General features: G+C 38.5%; 1 protein-coding gene across 1 annotated transcript in view; it reads right to left on the reverse strand.

Annotated features, from left to right (window-relative positions):
- Window positions 1-18,406, reverse strand: part of RAB2A (RAB2A, member RAS oncogene family) — a 124,306-nt gene that overhangs the window by 43,623 nt on the left and 62,277 nt on the right. Inside the window, exons 3-5 of the mRNA XM_049853869.1 lie at window positions 10,596-10,663; window positions 608-690; window positions 95-187 (exon numbers count right to left, since the gene is read on the reverse strand). Coding sequence (XP_049709826.1) covers window positions 95-187; window positions 608-690; window positions 10,596-10,663 — 244 coding nt within the window. The remainder of the gene's footprint in view (window positions 1-94; window positions 188-607; window positions 691-10,595; window positions 10,664-18,406) is intronic.

Consider the following 18,406-nt stretch of genomic DNA (forward strand, 5'->3'; position numbering starts at 1 on the left):
TTTAAGAAACCAGTAATTTACATTTAGACAAATGCATAAGGCAAGTAGTTACACAACCAGCAATTCACCACAAACACTAAATCAGTCTTTTTACCTTTTATTTCCAATAAGCATAATGACCATGTTGGAATTGGAATGCTGGCGGGCATCTTCTAACCAGGTTGTCAAGTGGTTGAATGTATCTCTCCTAAACATAAACAATAACTTGATTACTATTCTAAAAGTATTTCCCCTGAGGGGTATATACCAATGGTATATATTCCATTAAAGGTAACTGTACTCTTAGCCGTATCTACTTATGTAATGAGAAACAGCTTTTAAGTACAGTATCTGGGCCTAGAGTTCACTGATTACACTTCATTTTAGAAATTAAATGTAACTTCACTCTAGAAAATTCCAAAGGACAAACTGATAAAATTGAAGCTGTTTATTCATTTAAGAATTTAGCTGCAGATTCCTATAGTAAATTTAGATTTAAAAAAACACAAGTTTTCAAGGCAAATAGCCAGAGCTTAAAAGGCAAAGCTATATACTCAGTACTGGTAATCATATTTACTCAGGAAAATTCTGTATATTAACCACTGCAGTGAAATTTCCAGGTTCTCACCTTGTAATATCATATACTAGTAAAGCACCTGCTGCACCTCTGTAATACGACCTTGTGATGGAGCGAAAGGACTCTTGCCCCGCCTGTTAGGAAAGATAAGGTTGAGAGTCTTCCTTTAGTAAACTGGCCTCTACATTTTCCATATAATTCATATGAAGAAACTGGGCAGGCAGGGAAGGAGTACATAAAGGAAAAGAAGGCAACTTCACCAGCTTTATGAAAAAGTTACATAACACCATTATTGCTCACATCAACCAGACACACATGCAGACACCCCCTTCTCACCCCCCCAGGAACAAGACCTCTAAACCCTTTTTGGCAATCCCTGACAACCCAATTTACTGAATGGCTTCACAATACATGAATCATTATTGGAGCACAGAATGGACTCCTAGCAACTAAGCTCTGAAGACAAATTTGAAAGGAAGCAAATAACCCAGAGCTTCACATTTGAATTCAATAACCCACTCCCTGGGGCAGCTGTTGACACTAGAATAAATAAAGCCCATTGTAAATAAATGATGAATGACATCTTTACGCCCACCATCTGCTGGTGTAAAGGTTGTTGGAAGGCCAAGGATGCAGATTTTATCAGTTATATCATAAACTGCAAGAGCTTTCAACAGTCATCAGATGGAATTCTTTGAGCAATCATTTTATTATCTAGAACAGAAAATGGTTCTGAATTTAATTTATATAAATTTCCCTCTGCACTTAATTTTCTCTGTATTTGATGTATAATACTTGTCAAAAGGCAACAGGATGGAAAAGTCATCTTTACGTTCACTTGTGAAAGAGGCACCAGAGATGATGCAAAAATAGTTGATTTCTATCTTTTACTGGTGGCACTAACATTCTGTTTTTTAAAGAAAGGTTGATGAGGGACATGCCTATTGCCTTTGAATTTAAACAAAGAGGTCCTATCAAGTGTACTTTTTTTTTTTTTTTCCATTTTTAATCACTTCTACATTTGGGGAAAAAAGCATGCCAATCAAGTAAAAAATAAAACCATGTTTAAGCACTTTTTTTTTTGGTATTCAAATTTTACACACTTCTTGAAAATGATTCATGTTTACATGTTTCGAATGCTGATCTTCCAGCGTAAATACGAAGCCCTGTCCACCCTCAGAATGCACACACAGGCAACTCAAGCTCTGCCCTATACTAACACTCAACATTGTGTAATTCCTTGTTTTTACAGGTCCTTCCACTATACTTCCCACCCCCAGCACTGGGCCTGCCACACAGCAGGCACAGAGAAGAAACCTGATGAGTGAACAGGTGAATTTAAATATCTAACTCATAGGCGCAAAATGGTGACCACTCCATCCCGTATAAAGGAGTGTGCCATCAGTAAATTCTAATATGCTAAGACTCAGTGAAAAAACTCCTACATAAAAACTAACCATTAGACCTTCTCATGATAATGCAAGAGCAATTCTGGCACTTAAAATAATGTCTGATGCTAAAATGAGATTGAGAAAGTCATCACACAGAAGGGCTGTAAAAAAAAGCCAACTCATTCTACACACTTTGAGGTTAAAAAACTTCATAATTGGAAGCATAAAATTAATTTGAAAAATATTTTCATATATATTCATTGAGGCGTATCTTTCAAAAGTTGACCTTTCAAATCCAAGTTCAAGACGCAAGCATTATGGAAGTTTTAATAAATTGCTTAGCATGGTAAAACTAAGAACTTGACTTATGTTGAGACAGTCACTTCACTCTGAATCATATATACAAAGAAAGGATTCTGTGGTAAATAATACCAAAAAAAAAAACCAGAGAAATAATTTATTCAAAATGAAAACCAAGTTTAGAGCTCTTGAATCTTCCACGCCCTAAACACTGAGCAAAGATAAAACTCCTTTAAGACAATCTCACTGGGACATTCTGTTGAATGAATTAAAATGAATACTCTGCTAGAAAAATACAACTACAGAATTTAAAACGTCAGTGTTTATAGTCCAGATACAATTAAGTAAAACAGCAAAAGGAAAAATAAACTTAGGAAAAGAAGAAAAGTATACATTTATATACTATTCCCATTCCTTTCAACTTGTTTTGCAAACAACAAACGTGTCCTAATGTGGAAAGGACTTGGTACTGAATCCACTAAATCTGGATTTTGCTCCTTATTATAAAATTAAACAAAAACCACGTGTTCCAATTGAAGACTATGAACATATCTACGCACTGTAAAACCATGATTTTGCAAATAAACAAAGAACAGTATTCAGAATATTTTCCAAGTTCTTGAAACTTGTATGAAAAACAGCACACACTCTGGGCTCAGTCTCTTTGGTAATGGCACTGGTAGCCTTGAAATAAATCTTGCCCAATACAGTGTTTTATTATGGCGTCTGTAAAAATAAATGGCTAAACAGTACAAAGCTAGCTCAATGGTTGACTGTTTGATCATACTGAAACAAAATAATCTGGATTTTTAAAAGTACTTCAGCATAAGCCTATCTAAACTCTGGTTAACCTATACTGGTTTAAGTGAAAAAGAACGTCAACCTAGGAAATACAGATGCTATGTCTGATCTTCTTCACCATAAAGCATTGGTTTAAAGAGGTTTTAGAACCCTGAAACTGAGCAGGATACAGAATTCTTTGTAGTAAGGGGTTCCTAAGAGGAGTTGTTAGTTGCTGTCGATTCAATTTGGACTCACGGCGACCCCATGTGGGCTGAGTAAAACCGCCCCTAAGGTTTTCAGATTGTGACCTTTCAGAAACAGATCGTGAAGCCTTACTTTCAAGGAATCTCTGGGTAGGTTTGAAACGCCAACCTTTCGGTTACTAGTCCAGCACTTAACCATTTGCACCACCCAGGGACTCCTTCCTGAGTAGCTTGTAAAAAAAAAAAAAAAAAAAAATTAATGAGAATGATTGGCTAAGTGAACAGCACCAGAAAACAAACCCAGGTAGGGGTGGCCAGAGTAGACCATGAGCTTCTTACAGCTCACAACACAGCCATTTGACTTCTGTAGAAAATCAGCAAGATACCAGGGTATGCAAACAGTAGAGTACAGCAAGTCTGCCTCTAAAGACAATGGGCATGGTCATTTCAGTAAGACTCAGAGTCATGGGCCCTTCACTTACCGGGCTAAGAAACTGGGTCACCCAGTTCTGAAAGTCAAAGGGCTGGGGTTCCAGTCCCAGCTCTGCTGCTGTCAGACTGTATGACCTGAAGGCGTTCCCTTAACTTCTCTGTGCCTCAATTTCCTAATTTTTAAACACTAAGTTGCCCCACAGTCCCTTTTAGCTCCAACAGCCACAGTGCCTTTCAGCTCCAAAATGCCAAGATTCGCAGAAGTGGGCATAAAGAGCTTGATCGACAAAGATTTATCATGGGGTAGGACTACTGATTTTCCAAAGCAAGGCATCTTTGCAATTTGCAAGGGAATTTTTCATCGTAACCTTCAGCCTCAGAAATGTGTGGTATGTAAATCAAAGTCCACCTGATCCAAAACAGTTACCATTTTCATAGCGAATTACTTCTCTAAATCTCAGGTTCTTATTCTGTAAAATCAGGAAATACCAGTCCCTCCCCCCAGGGTTGGGAGAAAGATTCCGTAAGATCACCTTTGTAATACACTTACAACAGTGCCTGGCTACACTTGGGACAAGCCCTCCAGAAATGGCACCTGCTGCTGCTCTTGCTGCTCTTGTGACTCAACAACATGGTGGGGTGGCTGTCATTTTGCCCTCAGGTGGCCTCCGCCAAAGGCAGGGGCCCAGGACCTCTCCCCAGCAAGACATGTGCAAACCTCATTTAAATGAGATAGAGGTGAAGGGCCCAGCGTAGCACCTGGCATATAGTGAGGCCCCTAAACAATTTGCTATTCGTCTGATTCTTGTAATTAATGAAACACGGGGCACTGATGGCAGTGGGTTCTCACGGTTTCGGAAAAAATTAGAGTTGGAAAAGTGCTTTGAGATTGAGCTGAGATGCAAGCTGGCTTACCCTTTTGAGATAAATAAATTATTGCTAGTATTTGCACATCGTGCTGAGTGCTTTACATGCATAATCTGAAATCCCAACAGTTCTACCGTCATAGAAATTATTCTTAATCCCTATTTCATAGGTGAAGAAACAAAAAATCAGAGAGGTTAAATGACTTGTCTGAGGTCCACCATGAACTAATATTAGAACCCGCATCCTTCTAATCGAAGGTTTCTGGGCATCAATGGGTTTTTTTCCTCCCAAGGTATGATGTTTCACAGTTTAATCAGTCATCCATTGAGAGACATCTGGTTTTTTTTTTTTGGGGGGGGGGGCTATTATGAATAAAACTACTAAAAATAAACAAAACAACTAGAAAAAAAAAGTCTTCAAACATTTGTCCAGAAAGCAGCATTACAGACCTTCATTTTCCATATGATGACTGTGAAATCAGGATTCTCTGCCCCATAACTTTAAAATTTGCTTCCAGTTGTGAGATAGAGGTCCCCAACTGCCCTCCCCATGTGCTTCAGTATTTCTGTCAATGATACCAACTTCCATAGTAAGCAGGATGGAAACCGGAGGCAATCTTAACTCCTCTTCCTCTCCTCTTTACGCACATTAAGCTACTCCTGGAAAATCGCTAAATACCCTGAATTAAAGTCCCAGGCTCTTGGGCATCAAATCTCTACTAATTTCTCTAGAATTCTGTCTTCTTAATCAATAAAAATCTATTTTTATCTACTGATATCTTGCCTATATTCCTGCTTGTGTGCCTCTCCTTGATGCCTTGTCTGCAAAATTGTTTTTCCTTCCTCCCACCAGTCCAAATTCTATTCCCTCTGAGAGCCCATTTGAGCCCTAATCCTTTCACAAAGCTAGGAAGCTCGTCAACCACAGCCCACAGTTATCCTCCTCTCCTCACAAACCCAAAAACACTTTTATGTGGTCATTTGGTTACAACACTATTGATTACATAAAATGAACACACGGCTTAAGTGCTTATTTTTTTCCTCTTTAGTTCTCCTGAAGAGACAGCCTAACTTGGAGTACTGAAGTATACTTATAGTAGGCACTCATATACGTTATCTTGATTGAGCCCAAAGAACCAATAAAGTTAGAGAATTAAGATCCATGAGAATCAATATTACAGTAATACTCCCTTACTTTCACTGTTAGCCATTTACTGACAACCTCAGCTACAAGAACCAAAAAGAAAAAAAGATTTCCAAATAGCCAAATAAGCTGTCACAGTACTCAAACATTATATCTCAGATACTTTACTGAACGGGCTCAGTTTACAACCTAGACCTGTGATCAAGCAAGTGCTATCAGAGAGGAAAGCAGTTTGGAATCTACCTGCATGAGCAAAACCTCTGTTCTGGACACAGTAAGACTAACAAGCTTTAAGAGTGATTTTTAGGCTGCCTCAGTGTCCATAGCAAGGGCGGTGAAATTTTAGTGAAAGTTAACCTGGACTGTTTAATTCTGGGGCTTTTAAGGGAGTCTCCTGTGGACACTAAAGCAGATCCTGAGAAGAGAAACAAAGGTTGTAAACACCTAGAAAGAACAGCAGACTCTCAATGCTTGAAAAAAAAAAAACAAAAAAACACTGAGGATATTTACTTTGAAAAAAAGACTTAAAGAGAATACGATGGGCAACTTTGGATTCCTTCGACACTGCCATTTAACAGAAATCAGAGACCACAGGTGGGAGGTAAGCATTAGAGCTGCCCTAAGGAGAAATGAAATGTCTAGGATAGTTTCCTGTCCCTGTGGTTCCTCAAGAAAAGGTCGATGAACAGCTGCTGAAGGAGGCAAAACAGTTCGATCTCGACAAGGCTTATCTGCGACTCCTGGGGCGTGGGATGGGAACAGAGAGGAGAAGCTGAGGCAGAAGCATGACTGTTTCCCAGTCCTTGGTTCTGGGCCCTCCACTGGCCCTACCACCTTCTGGTTGTCCATCCTTCCAGTGAATGCCTGTTTTTGATGCTGGTTCAGTTTATTTGTTAACGGAATCCCAGAGACTTAATCAAAACACTGGATACAGAATAATACTCCATTTTTTGGTAAGAGATGGAGTATAAATTGACATGTTTTATACTGTAGGACAAAAAAAGTGCCTGGAATGTGGTGAGAAGGAGCTTATAGCATGTAAGTTTTCAGGCGACTTTGTCTATCAAGTTTCACTAATTTACTTGATGGGAAAAATATTTGTAAATTTAAAATATATTTCTAGGGAACTTAAGCAGATACATGGACTCAGAGGAAACACTTATCCTACACTGGGGTGGGGGAGAAAATGTATTTGGCTATGTTGGGGAGGCAACTGAAAGAGCGACAGAAGGCAAAAAGAGGAGCAGGAGTAGGTCGGGGCGAGCAGAGGGAGAATGGACTTCTTAAGCCCTTCTCCCACCAGTTGACAATCAGGAAATGGCTGCAACTTTTGCTTCTTCTTTGACCTATCCTGGAAGAGTGCAAGAATATTCACACATTTGGCTTTGGCTTTTGATAAAAGAAAAAAATGCCACTCATCACCAGGCCAAATCAAACTGCTTTAAGGGAGGCACTGATACATTCTTATCACTGCTTCCAGCTGGGAAACTGCTTGCCCTTCTTAAGGCTCTCAAGGAGTATCTGTAGGCAGCTATTATTTACTATTTTAAAAAGAAAGCAAAGATGGTGGATGTGGAATTTTTGTAAGGAAAACTCCTTATTTCTATTTTTGTGAACGAAAACAGATATACAATGGATGACAAATATCCCATGATACTGAGACTTGCCACTGGGGGAAAAATTCATTTCTTTAAGGTTGATGAACTTTTTCCCTGGAGGACTATGGGGCGATTTGTCATTGGCCAGGAATACCCATTAACCCGTACTATTAAAAATGTAGCTTGCTGGCCTAGTGGTTAAGTGCTACGGCTGCTAACCAAAGAGTCGGCAGTTTGAATCCGCCAGGCGCTCCTTGGAAGCTCTGTGGGGCAGTTCTACTCTGTCCTATAGGGTTGCTATGAGTTGGAATCGACTCGATGGCACTGGGTTTGGTTTTGGTTTTGGTTTTGATCCAAATGTAAAAACAACTGTAGAAAATTAATGGCACGTGCTTTGCTCAGATAAACTGAGTAAGTGTGGAATCAGCCTTCATGTGTGCCAGGTTAAGTTTATTTAGAGTTCTGGAAGTTAGGCATGAAGAAGAAAACCAAAACCTCTAAGACACACTCAAGAAACAACCTCCAAAAGAAATCAATTAAGAGACTTTTCTGAACATTCCTTAAAATCTGGAACAAGCCATTGCTTCCTAGAGCCCTCCACGAGGAAGCTCTGGAACTCCCTTCCTGAGGGTCACAAGGCCTCCAAAGGTGCCAGGCTCTCTCTCCCTTTTAGATACAGAGGAAACAAAATTAGCCTTCTGCTCTCCTAGAGGAAGTGTAAACACGGGTTTTTCCCCCACTTCCTTCACATACTCTCAAGCATAATGAATTATTTTAGACTTCTTTTGAAAGACCGGTGCAGCGTAAGAAAATCAACTCACAAGCTTAAAAAAAAAAGAGGCTCCTATTAAGAGAAGGCATGACTAGTTAACCTGTGAAAGAAACAACTGGAAAATTACTTAAGCTTCAAAAAAAAAAAATTATTTAAGGGAACATTTTAGGGATGGAAGAACAACTAGGATTAAAAGGAAATAAAAGTTTAGGTCTACATATTAGGAAAATATCTTAGACTAGGGAATAAACTTCAATGAGGTGTGTAAGCCTAAAATATCATATAATTATCATTATTATACTAACCTTTCCTTTTTGAAACCATGTACTTTTAGTAGCAGATGTTTCCTGAACATATATTCAAAGATCCTAACATGCTGCTTGGACAGAATGAGGGGTTTTATGCATTTATTAAAAAAAATTTACCAAACACTGTATCAGTTACTGAGCTAAGAAGCGGTGATAAAAAGTTGAGAAAGACACAGATGGTGCCATCCCTTATCTTGAGGAGGGTAGATATGTGAACAAAAGCAGTAAGAGCTATAACAGAAATATGTATAAGGTATTATGAGAAGAATGAGCTATTCCCAAAGGGGTCAGAAAGGCTTCGCAGAAGGTGTTATCTAAGCTGGTTTCAGAATGGAGAAGACAAAAAAAAAAAAAAAAGGATTTCAAGCAAAGCAAACATTTATGTAAAGTACAAAGTATGCAAAACATGTTGATTAAAGAACAGCATGTAGTCTGGTCCACACTACAGGACACTGAAGAATGTGTGTTACACAAGATTATGAGGTAAGAAGCAACCTGGCTTACGAAAAACAATCAGCTCCAAAAAGAGAAAAACTCTTTAATAAAAAAGTAGAAAATCCTTCCTTTTGGTTGGAGATCATTAATTTTAAGCATCGAGGAAAGTGGGGACTTTGCATATTTTATTTTTTTCTTTTCCACGCAGTGTTGAAGTCATGTTGCCTGAGAGGATATAAAATTTAAAAGTTTTGAGATGCTACCGGCTTAGGGGAAAAAACTCTCAAAATAGTAAAAGTACGAATCTTCACTGAGGAAAAGGTAAGAATGCACAGGAACCCAGACTGTAATGTAGAACTCCAGGACGGAGCAAGAGAGAATCAGAGTTTACCATTTCAGGGACAACTGCGTGATATGTAGCAACTACCAGGAGACCTAGGTCCCACCAGCAGCCTTCAGTAACTTGCTTGGTCCCCTAGGTTACCATAGTCTCATCTGGGAAGCTGGATTTTCTCCATGGTTCTTTCCTTAACAGCTATTATAGGTGACAAGTGTAAAACCTAAGATTGAGGGACTGGAGAAAATAAGACCACGGGTATAAGACAATGAAATTCCCCATATTTTGTATTCTTTTACTAATTTAGAGAACGTGTTCTTTAATATATCAGGAGACCTTTTGTCTTTCTCATTTAGAGTTCTGGGAAAGACTTAAGTCCCAGTGCCCTAAGGCAGGATGTTCCCAAAGTGTGATCCCAAGACCCCAACAGTCCCTGAACCTTTTTAAGGGTCCACGAGGTCCTCTCTTTTTCCACTACTATCCGTGCAAACCTGGATTTTCTCCATACACTTCTGCCAAAACAATATATTGCAAGACTCACCCCAGAAGCAGATATGAGAATCCAGCCATTTTCTGTTAAGCAGACAGTAAAAAGATCTTAGAAACCGTAACATAATGCCACTCTTCTCGCTTGACTTTTGTTTTGAAAAAAGCTAATTTTCATCAAAATTGCATTATTTCTCCCAACATATGACGGGTTTATTAAAGTTATTTTAAGATGTATTAGTAATTGAATATTTAATTTTAATTTCTAATTTAAATTAATTCGATTAAAATTTCTAAGATGGTAAATATCGATAGCTATAAGCTAACAAAAGCTCTGTGGGGGCCTCATCAATTTTTAAAAGTATAAAGATGTTCTCAGACAAACAAGTTTGAGAAATACTGGCTGAAGGCATCCACCGTACATAAGGTTTCTCTTCTATGCATCTGAGGTGGGAGAATAGGGAAAATGGGCACTCGAATCATTTTCTGTGTTCTGTGGTTCAGGTGAGAAACCACCATGGCATGTAGCGGGCTCACAATGAACCGAAAGTGAATGACAGAATGAGGATACTGGATTAGGAGTAAGGTGGCTTCAAGGTTTCAGACTAAGCCAAACTTTTAAAGTAAATGAATAAGCTGTCAAACAACAGGTGAAGTTACTCTGTGGTACTGACACTGGTATTCTACTTTGTAGACAAGCTGACTGTTTTCTTAGAAATACATTTTCTAGAGCATTTCTGTGTAGAGCACACCACCTGACTACTCACACAGACATGTTCACCAACACCCAAGACCCGTGGCACACATGCTGACAACACTGCCTAAGGAAATTAACGTCCTCTGGTAGCTCAAGGCTATAGGTATGTTAATGCCCAGCTAACCATGATAACAGACATAAAATAGTATTAAAACAAAACAAACGTACAATGGACTTTAAAAAAACAACTTTACTGAGGTCATCCAATGTGCTTTTGTTATACTTACTGTATCCCATATCTGAAGTTTTATCTGTTTTCCGTCAATAGTTATCATTCGAGCACCAAACTCTACGCCTGAATAGGACAGAAAATAATTTGTTACACAAACTGGTGGGAATCTATCTCACATTTTAGGATCAAGAAAGGGTATCTATTTCCAGGACATGCTATGCTAGGTAATGTATAGACCAACTTTAACAAATATAGCTCCTATCCTTAGAAAACGTATAAGCTAAGGCAGAGGTGGTAATAAGACATAAGATAAGAACATAATTAAAACACCAAGATATTCAAGTCTAGCACAGTCAGTATCAGGAAACCAACTGTGGTCCTCATGTGTCTCATGCTCAGCAATACACAAACAACTAGAGAAACAGATTTAAGGGCAATAATTTGTCAGTAATAAATATTAAATGTTAAAATTTCTTAGAAACTATATTAACATGGTATAAAATAACCAAAAAGGACAGTTGAATTTCAACATCATGGTTATAGTTCCCAGCATGGGTTATCAACTAGGTATTGTTCAAATCTATCCATTAGAAGAACTCTTGTTTGTTTATACTTTGTTGAATAACTGCACATACAAAAAAAAGACAATTTTACATAAATGGGAACATGTTATAAATGCTTATCTGCAATTTGCTTTTTCATTAACATCAGAAACATTATTCCACATCATGAACATCATTCCACGTCAATAAATACATAAAACTATACCACTATTTTTTGTCTGCACGATATTCTTTTTATATATATATATACATATATATATATATAGGACATTTACTAAATTGGCACTGGATTGCTACAAATTTAGGCTGTCCCAAATTTTTCAAAATAGTGAAGGCTGAAAGGAATTTTCTGTATATACTTCTCGACTTATGATTATGATTTTAGGCAAATTACAGGAAGCAGGATTGCAAGTCATCAAAGGGAATGCAAACATACACTTACATGTTTACTACTTTTTATTTGCTTTTATTATCACTTTTTTAAAGTACTCATTCAATCACCAAAATAGAGAAGAAGAGTAGGTAATTTCAGAACGGTGAACAGGTGTGTTGATGGCTCTAGAAGTCTATCACTAATACCAAAAAGTTACTGCCTGCAGTGTGTTCTATCAGTATTTAGATCAGAGTCAGGGTGGATAGAAGATATACAGGGCCCCTGGAAACCAGATGTCATCCTGGCAGAAAAACAGCCTCTAGGTGCCCAAGCACACTGACCAATATCAGAAGTTCATTTTAGCAGCTCCTATAATTCCTCTAATTGTGACTAAAAGGGCGAGATAGAAAGGTAATTTCTCCTTCCATGACGTATAACTTGCTGAGGGCTTTACTTGGTATTTTAATACTTACTCCATTTTAGGGACATAGTCAATACCAAGAAACCATGATGTCCACATTTCTCAGGCTCAGAAACATAGGAAAGCTAGAGAAAAGGGACCCAGCAGCCAGGCTTCTTAAAATGAAAAATCAAAATTGTAAAACTATGCCACGGAAAACCATTACAGCGTGTGTGTGTATTCATACCTGTTCTGTGTTGCAGGGTGGTGGAGGGGAGAGACAGGACACACAAAACAGCTACCCATCATCTTACCATTAATAACACGAAAACAAAAAAAATTGAGGGGAGAAATCAATGGCTAAATATGGCACACTCTGTGAAATAACCAAAATTTAAATGTTAATGTACTGAAGTACAAAATTCTACATGTCAGCAAAATATCTGAGACAGTGGAAGCTTTTCCATGCGTCTATTGTTTATTGTCTCTACCCACAAACTAAAACAAAACAAAAAACAGTTACCATCGAGTCAGTTCCAAATCACGGCAAGCCCATGTGTTTTATACCAGAACTGAGCCGTGGCTGTGACTTTTCAGAAACAGATTGCCAGGCTTTTCTTCCAAGGTACCTCTGGTTGGCTCTGAATCACCAACTTTTTGATTAGAAGTCAAGTGCTCGACTGTGTGCACCACCCACAGACTCCTACCCACAAACTAAGAGAGAGAAATACTATTTTCTTATTTATTTTTATGGGTGGGGTTTAAAAAAAAATTCTTATTGTTGAAAATATACACAGCAGAACACATACCAATTCAACAATTTCTACTCATACAATTCAGTGACATTAATTCCATTCTTCAAGTTGTTCAACCATTCTCACCCTCCGTTTCTGAACAATCCCTCCACCATTAACATAAAATCACTGCCCTCTAAGGTTCCTATCTAGAGTTGCTGTTGTCAGTTCGATCCCATAGAGACAGTTCTTTCGAAGAGCACATGCTCAAGGCAGACATCCTTTACTAATTGAGCTAAACTACTGTTTGGTTCAAAGACAACTTCAGGGGCTATTTTTGGCTTAAGGATTAAGGTTTAAAGATTATCTCAGGGCAATTGTTTCAGGGCTTCATCCAGCCTCAATGGCTCCAGAAATTCTGGATTCATGAGAATCTGAAATTCTGAGCTGCATCTTCTACCTTTTTAATTGGGATTCTTCTATAGAATCTTAAATCAAAATGTTCAGTAACTGCAGTCAGGCACCACATGGATGGGCTTTTAATAACCACCCAAAAAAACCTACATTGCTCACTGTGATTCCAGATTTCTTCAATCTGATGCATAATGCCAACTTTGGCCAAAAAAAAAAAAAAAAAAAAAAAATACAAAGGACAAACAGTTCAATGAATGTTCCCGATACCAAGGGGTGGCCAGGCTAGGCAAGCAAGGACAAGCAGAAGCTTCCTCTCTGGAAATGCTATCTTTAGGAGAAGGATAAAGACAGCCCCTGCTACAGGACTGCTCTTATGGGTCACACACTTCTCAGTCTCCAAACATGCTTGGCTCCTGCCCATTTCCAAGCCCAAGTCTCCACCCTCCTGTGGAATCCATATATAAAACTCCAGATATTCTAATATATTCCCTTGTGTTTAATTCTGCCAGAATTGGGTCTTGGTTATGATTTTTTTTTTTTTTTTAATTCAAAGTAAGAAGACAGAGGTTGCTGAAGCTTAAAAGTTCTTGAAAAAAGATTTTGCCTCTAAAAATATATTAGTTTTAAATAAACCCATTGTATGAAAATCAAGACTGTTTCTAAAGCGGGGAGATGCCATAATAAAATTGATGATTTAAATGCACTTATCACTGGAGTCAAGATGGAGAACAAAAAAGAGGCAAAGAGACCAGTTAAAAGGTATTATCCAGACATGAAATAAAAAAATGGTGGGGGGAGGAGGAACCAACATGGTGGAATAGACAGACTCTTCTGTCGAACCCTCTTTACAACAAAGACCCTGAAAAACAAGTGAAACAAGTACATTTGTGACAAGCTGGAAGCCCTGAGCATCAAAGGTAAGCTCAGACAACGAACTGAGGGGCAGGGGGAGGACGAGGCCATTCAGAAGTGGAGAGGAGTTACCGCACCTGAATCATGGGGAGCCCTCAGGCACCATCCCCGAAGCGGCAGTGGTGGCGGCTGGTCCTAGCATTCGGCTGCAGTTTCCTCAGGGAGAAGCAGCCAGCCACACAGCCCACTCACACCTCTGGAACCTGAGGAGATGGGACCACTCTCAGAAAAAGCTAAGTACTTGAGTACATTTTACTGCCCACGGCCCCCCCACCCCACCCCCAAGCTGGCTTCAGCAGCTGAATTCCTGGGCCTGAGATAGACCCTGGTGAGCACATAGAGCCATCCTCTGGGCCTTTGGGAAGGAAAAAATTTACAACACAGAGGAAAAGAGAATTTGCTAGCTCCATTAAGTGAGGAAGCTCAGCACAGAAGGGGCTCCTGTCCAGGCATAAACTGTCCGTGGACCTTGAGCACCTTTCCCTTCTGCATGGACCTGTGTGGGCCTATTTTGGGAGAATAGGCCCTTGTTGGCAAACTCCAACCATTTCAGCTGTACAGTGGAGATGTGGGTGTTTGACGTCTGGCACTGCTTTGCCTATTAAACAAGGTCCTCGCCTACCCACATTAGGGACCTAAGGACTGGTAGCTCCACTCAGGTCACCCAGCCACTCGTGACAGGGGTCCAAAACTAACTGGTACCTCCCAGTCCTTACATCCAAAAACTTTGGGTGCCCATGGTCCCTCCACACAACCCACCCACCAGCACGCTCCAGGGTACAGAGATGTGTTTTCCTCAGAGACACTTGGGGGTTGGTTCTCAGCCCCCTGCCTTGTTCAGAGTGTGACCCCCTGCTGCAATCAGATACACGCCAATCACCCCTGCCCCTCTAAAGCTGTAGGACAGAGCCTGTACCACACACTTGATATCAGGTACCTGGAAACCTGAGCTGAATTCATACAAGAAAACTGAATGGACTCCTAGACTGATATACCTGACAACAGCTCTAGTCAGCTGGGAACAAGACACCAGAGCTCCAAAGGCAAAAATAATCAAGCCAGCTGACTCAAGCAATCCATGGGGTATACCAAAACAAAACAAAGCAAGAAGCTACGACACAGTAAGCAAGCATAAACTAATACAATCACTTATAGATGGCTCAGAGACAACAGTCAGTATCAAGTCACATAAAGGAACAGGGCATGATCACCTCAACAGGCTCTCAAAACAAAGAATCCAGGGATGTTTTAGATGAAAGTGCATTCCTGCAATTACCAGGTGCAGAACACAAAAGTTTAATATACAGAACCCTTCAAGACATCAAGAAGGAAATGAGGCAATACACGGAACAAGCCAAGGAACACACGGATAAAGCAACTGAAGAAATCAGAAAGATTATTCAGGAACATAATGAAAAGTTTAACAAGCTGGAAAAACCCATAGACAGACAGCAATCAGAAATTCAAAAGATTAACAATACAATTACAGAGTTAGATAACTCATTCGAAAGTCAGAGGAGCAGAATTGAGCAAGTAGAAGCTAGAATTTCTGAACTTGAAGATAAATCACTTGGCACTAATAACATATTTGAAGGAAAATCAGATAAAAGAAACCTTAAGAATCATGTGGGACTCTATCAAGAGAAATAACCTACGAGTGACTGGAGTACCGGAACAGGGACGGATAATAGAAAATACAGAGAAAATTGTTGAAGATTTGTTGGCAGAAAACTTCCCTGATATTGTAAAAGATGAGAAAATATCCATCCAAGATGCTCATTGAACTCCGCATAAAGTAGATCTTAAAAGAAAGTCACCAAGACATATTATAATCAACTTGGCAAAACCAAAGATAAAGAGAGAATTATAAGAGCAGCGAGGGATAAAAGAAAAGTCACCTACAAAGGAGAGCCAATAAGAATAATTTCGGACTACTCGGCAGAAACCATGCAGGCAAGAAGGCAATGGGATGACATATTTTAAAAACTGAAGGAAAAAAACTGCCTGCCAAGAATCATAGAACCATCAAAACTGTCTCTTAAGTATGAAGGTGAAATTAAGACATTTCCAGATAAACACAAGTTGAGGGAATTTGTAAAAACCAAACAAAAACTACACGAAATATTAAAGGGAGTTCTTTGGTTAGAAAATCAATAATATCAGGTATCAACCCAAGACTGGAACACTGGTCAGAGCAACGAGAAGTCAACCCAGACAGGGAAATCCAAAAAAACAAAGAAAAAAAAAAAAAAAAAAGCCCAACACAGGAAAGCAGCGCTGTTATTATATAAAAGAAGACACCGTTAAAATAATAAAGAAGGACTAAGAAATATAATCATACACCTTCCATATGGAGAGGAAGATATGGCAATACAAAGAAATAAAAGTTAGTTTTAAATTTAGAAAAATAGGGGTAAATAATAAGGTAACCATAAAGGTGACAAACTATCCTACTCATCAAAATGAAATACAAGGGAAAAATACAGACTCAGCAGAAACAAAATCAACAACAACAAATATGAGGAAAGGACAATATATAAAGAAAATCTACTCAGTGCATAAATCAAGTGGGAAAAAGACTGTTAACAACACACAAAAAGAGACAACAAAATGAAAGCACTGAATTCATACCTATTTTTTATCCATAATTACCCTGAATGTAAATAGACGAAATGCACCAATAAAGAGACAGAGAGTGGCAGAATGGATTAAAAAACAAGATCCATCTATATTCTGCCTACCAGAGACACACCTTAGACTTAGAGATACAAACAAACTAAAACTCAAAGGATGGAAAAAAATGTATCAAGCAAACAACAATCAAAAAAGAGCAGGAGTGGCAATATTAATTTCTGACAAAACAGACTTTAAAGTTAAATCCATCAGAAAGGATAAGGAAGGATACTATATAATGATTAAAGGGACAATACACCAAGAAGATATAACCATATTAAATAATTATGCACCCAGTGACAGGGCTGCAAGATAGATAAAACAAACTCTATCAGCACTGAAAAGTGAGACAGACAGCTCCTCAATAATAGTAGGAGACTTCAACACACCACTTTCGGTGAAAGACAGGACATCCAGAAAGAAGCTCAATAAAGACACGGAAGATCTAAATGCCATAATCAACCAACTTGACCTTGTAGATATATATAGAACACTCCACCCAACAGCAACCAACTATACTTTCTTTTCTAGCGCATATGGAACATTGTCTAGAACAGACCACATATTAGGTCATAAAGCAAGCCTTAGCAGAACCCAAAAACATTGAAATATTACAAAGCATTTTCTCTGACCATAAGGCCATAAAAGTCGAAATCAGTAACAGGAAAAGCAGGGAAAAGAAATCAAACACTTGGAAACCGAACAATACCCTGCTCAAAAAAGACTGGATTAGAGAATACATTAAGGATGGAATAAAGAAATTCAGAGAATCCAATGAGAATGAAAACACTTCCTATCAGAACCTTTGGGACACAGGAAAAGCGGTGCTCAGAGGCCAATTTATATCAATAAATGCACACATCCAAAAAGAAGAAAGGGCCAAAATCAAAGAATTATCCCTACAACTTAAACAAATAGAAAGAGAGCAACAAAAGAAACCCACAGGCACCACAAGAAAACAAATAATAAAAATTAGCACTGAACTAAAAGAAATAGAAAACAGAAACAATTGAAAGAATTAACAAGACCAAAAGCCGGTTTTTTGAAAAAAATCAACAAAATTGATAAACCACTGGCCAAACTGACAAAAGAAAAACAGGAGAGGAAGCAAATAACCCAAATAAGAAATGAGATGGGCGATATTACCACAGACGCAACTGAAATTAAAAGAATCATATCAGATTACTATGAAAAACTGTACTGAAACAAATTTGAAAACCTAGAAGAAATCGATGAATTCCTAGAAACAAACTACCTACCTAAACTAACACTGAGGTAGAACAACTAAATAGGCCCATAACAAAAGAAGAGATTGAAAAGGTAATCAAAAAAATCTCAACAACAACAAAAAGCCCTGGTCCAGACAGCTTCACTGCAGAGTTCTACCAAACTTTCAGAGAGAAGAGTTAACACCACTACTACTAAAGGTATTCCAGAGTATAGAAAAGGACGGAATACTACCAAACTCATTCTAAAAAGCCACCATATCCCTGATACCAAAACCAGGTAAAGATACCACAAGAAAAGAAAATCATAGACCTATACCCCTCATGAATGTAGATGGAAAAATCCTCAACAAAATTCTAGCCAACAGAATTCAACAACATATCAAAAAAATAATTCACCATGACCAAGTGGGATTCATACCAGGTATGCAGGGATGGTTCAACATTACAAAAACAATTAATGTAATCCACGACATAAATAAAACAAAAGACAAGAATCACATGATTTTATCAATTGATGCAGAAAAGCCATTTGACAAAGTTCAACACCCACTCATGATAAAAACTCTCA

Source organism: Elephas maximus, chromosome 15 (genome assembly GCF_024166365.1).
Source record: "Elephas maximus indicus isolate mEleMax1 chromosome 15, mEleMax1 primary haplotype, whole genome shotgun sequence".
NCBI classification, from domain to species: Eukaryota; Metazoa; Chordata; class Mammalia; order Proboscidea; family Elephantidae; genus Elephas; species Elephas maximus.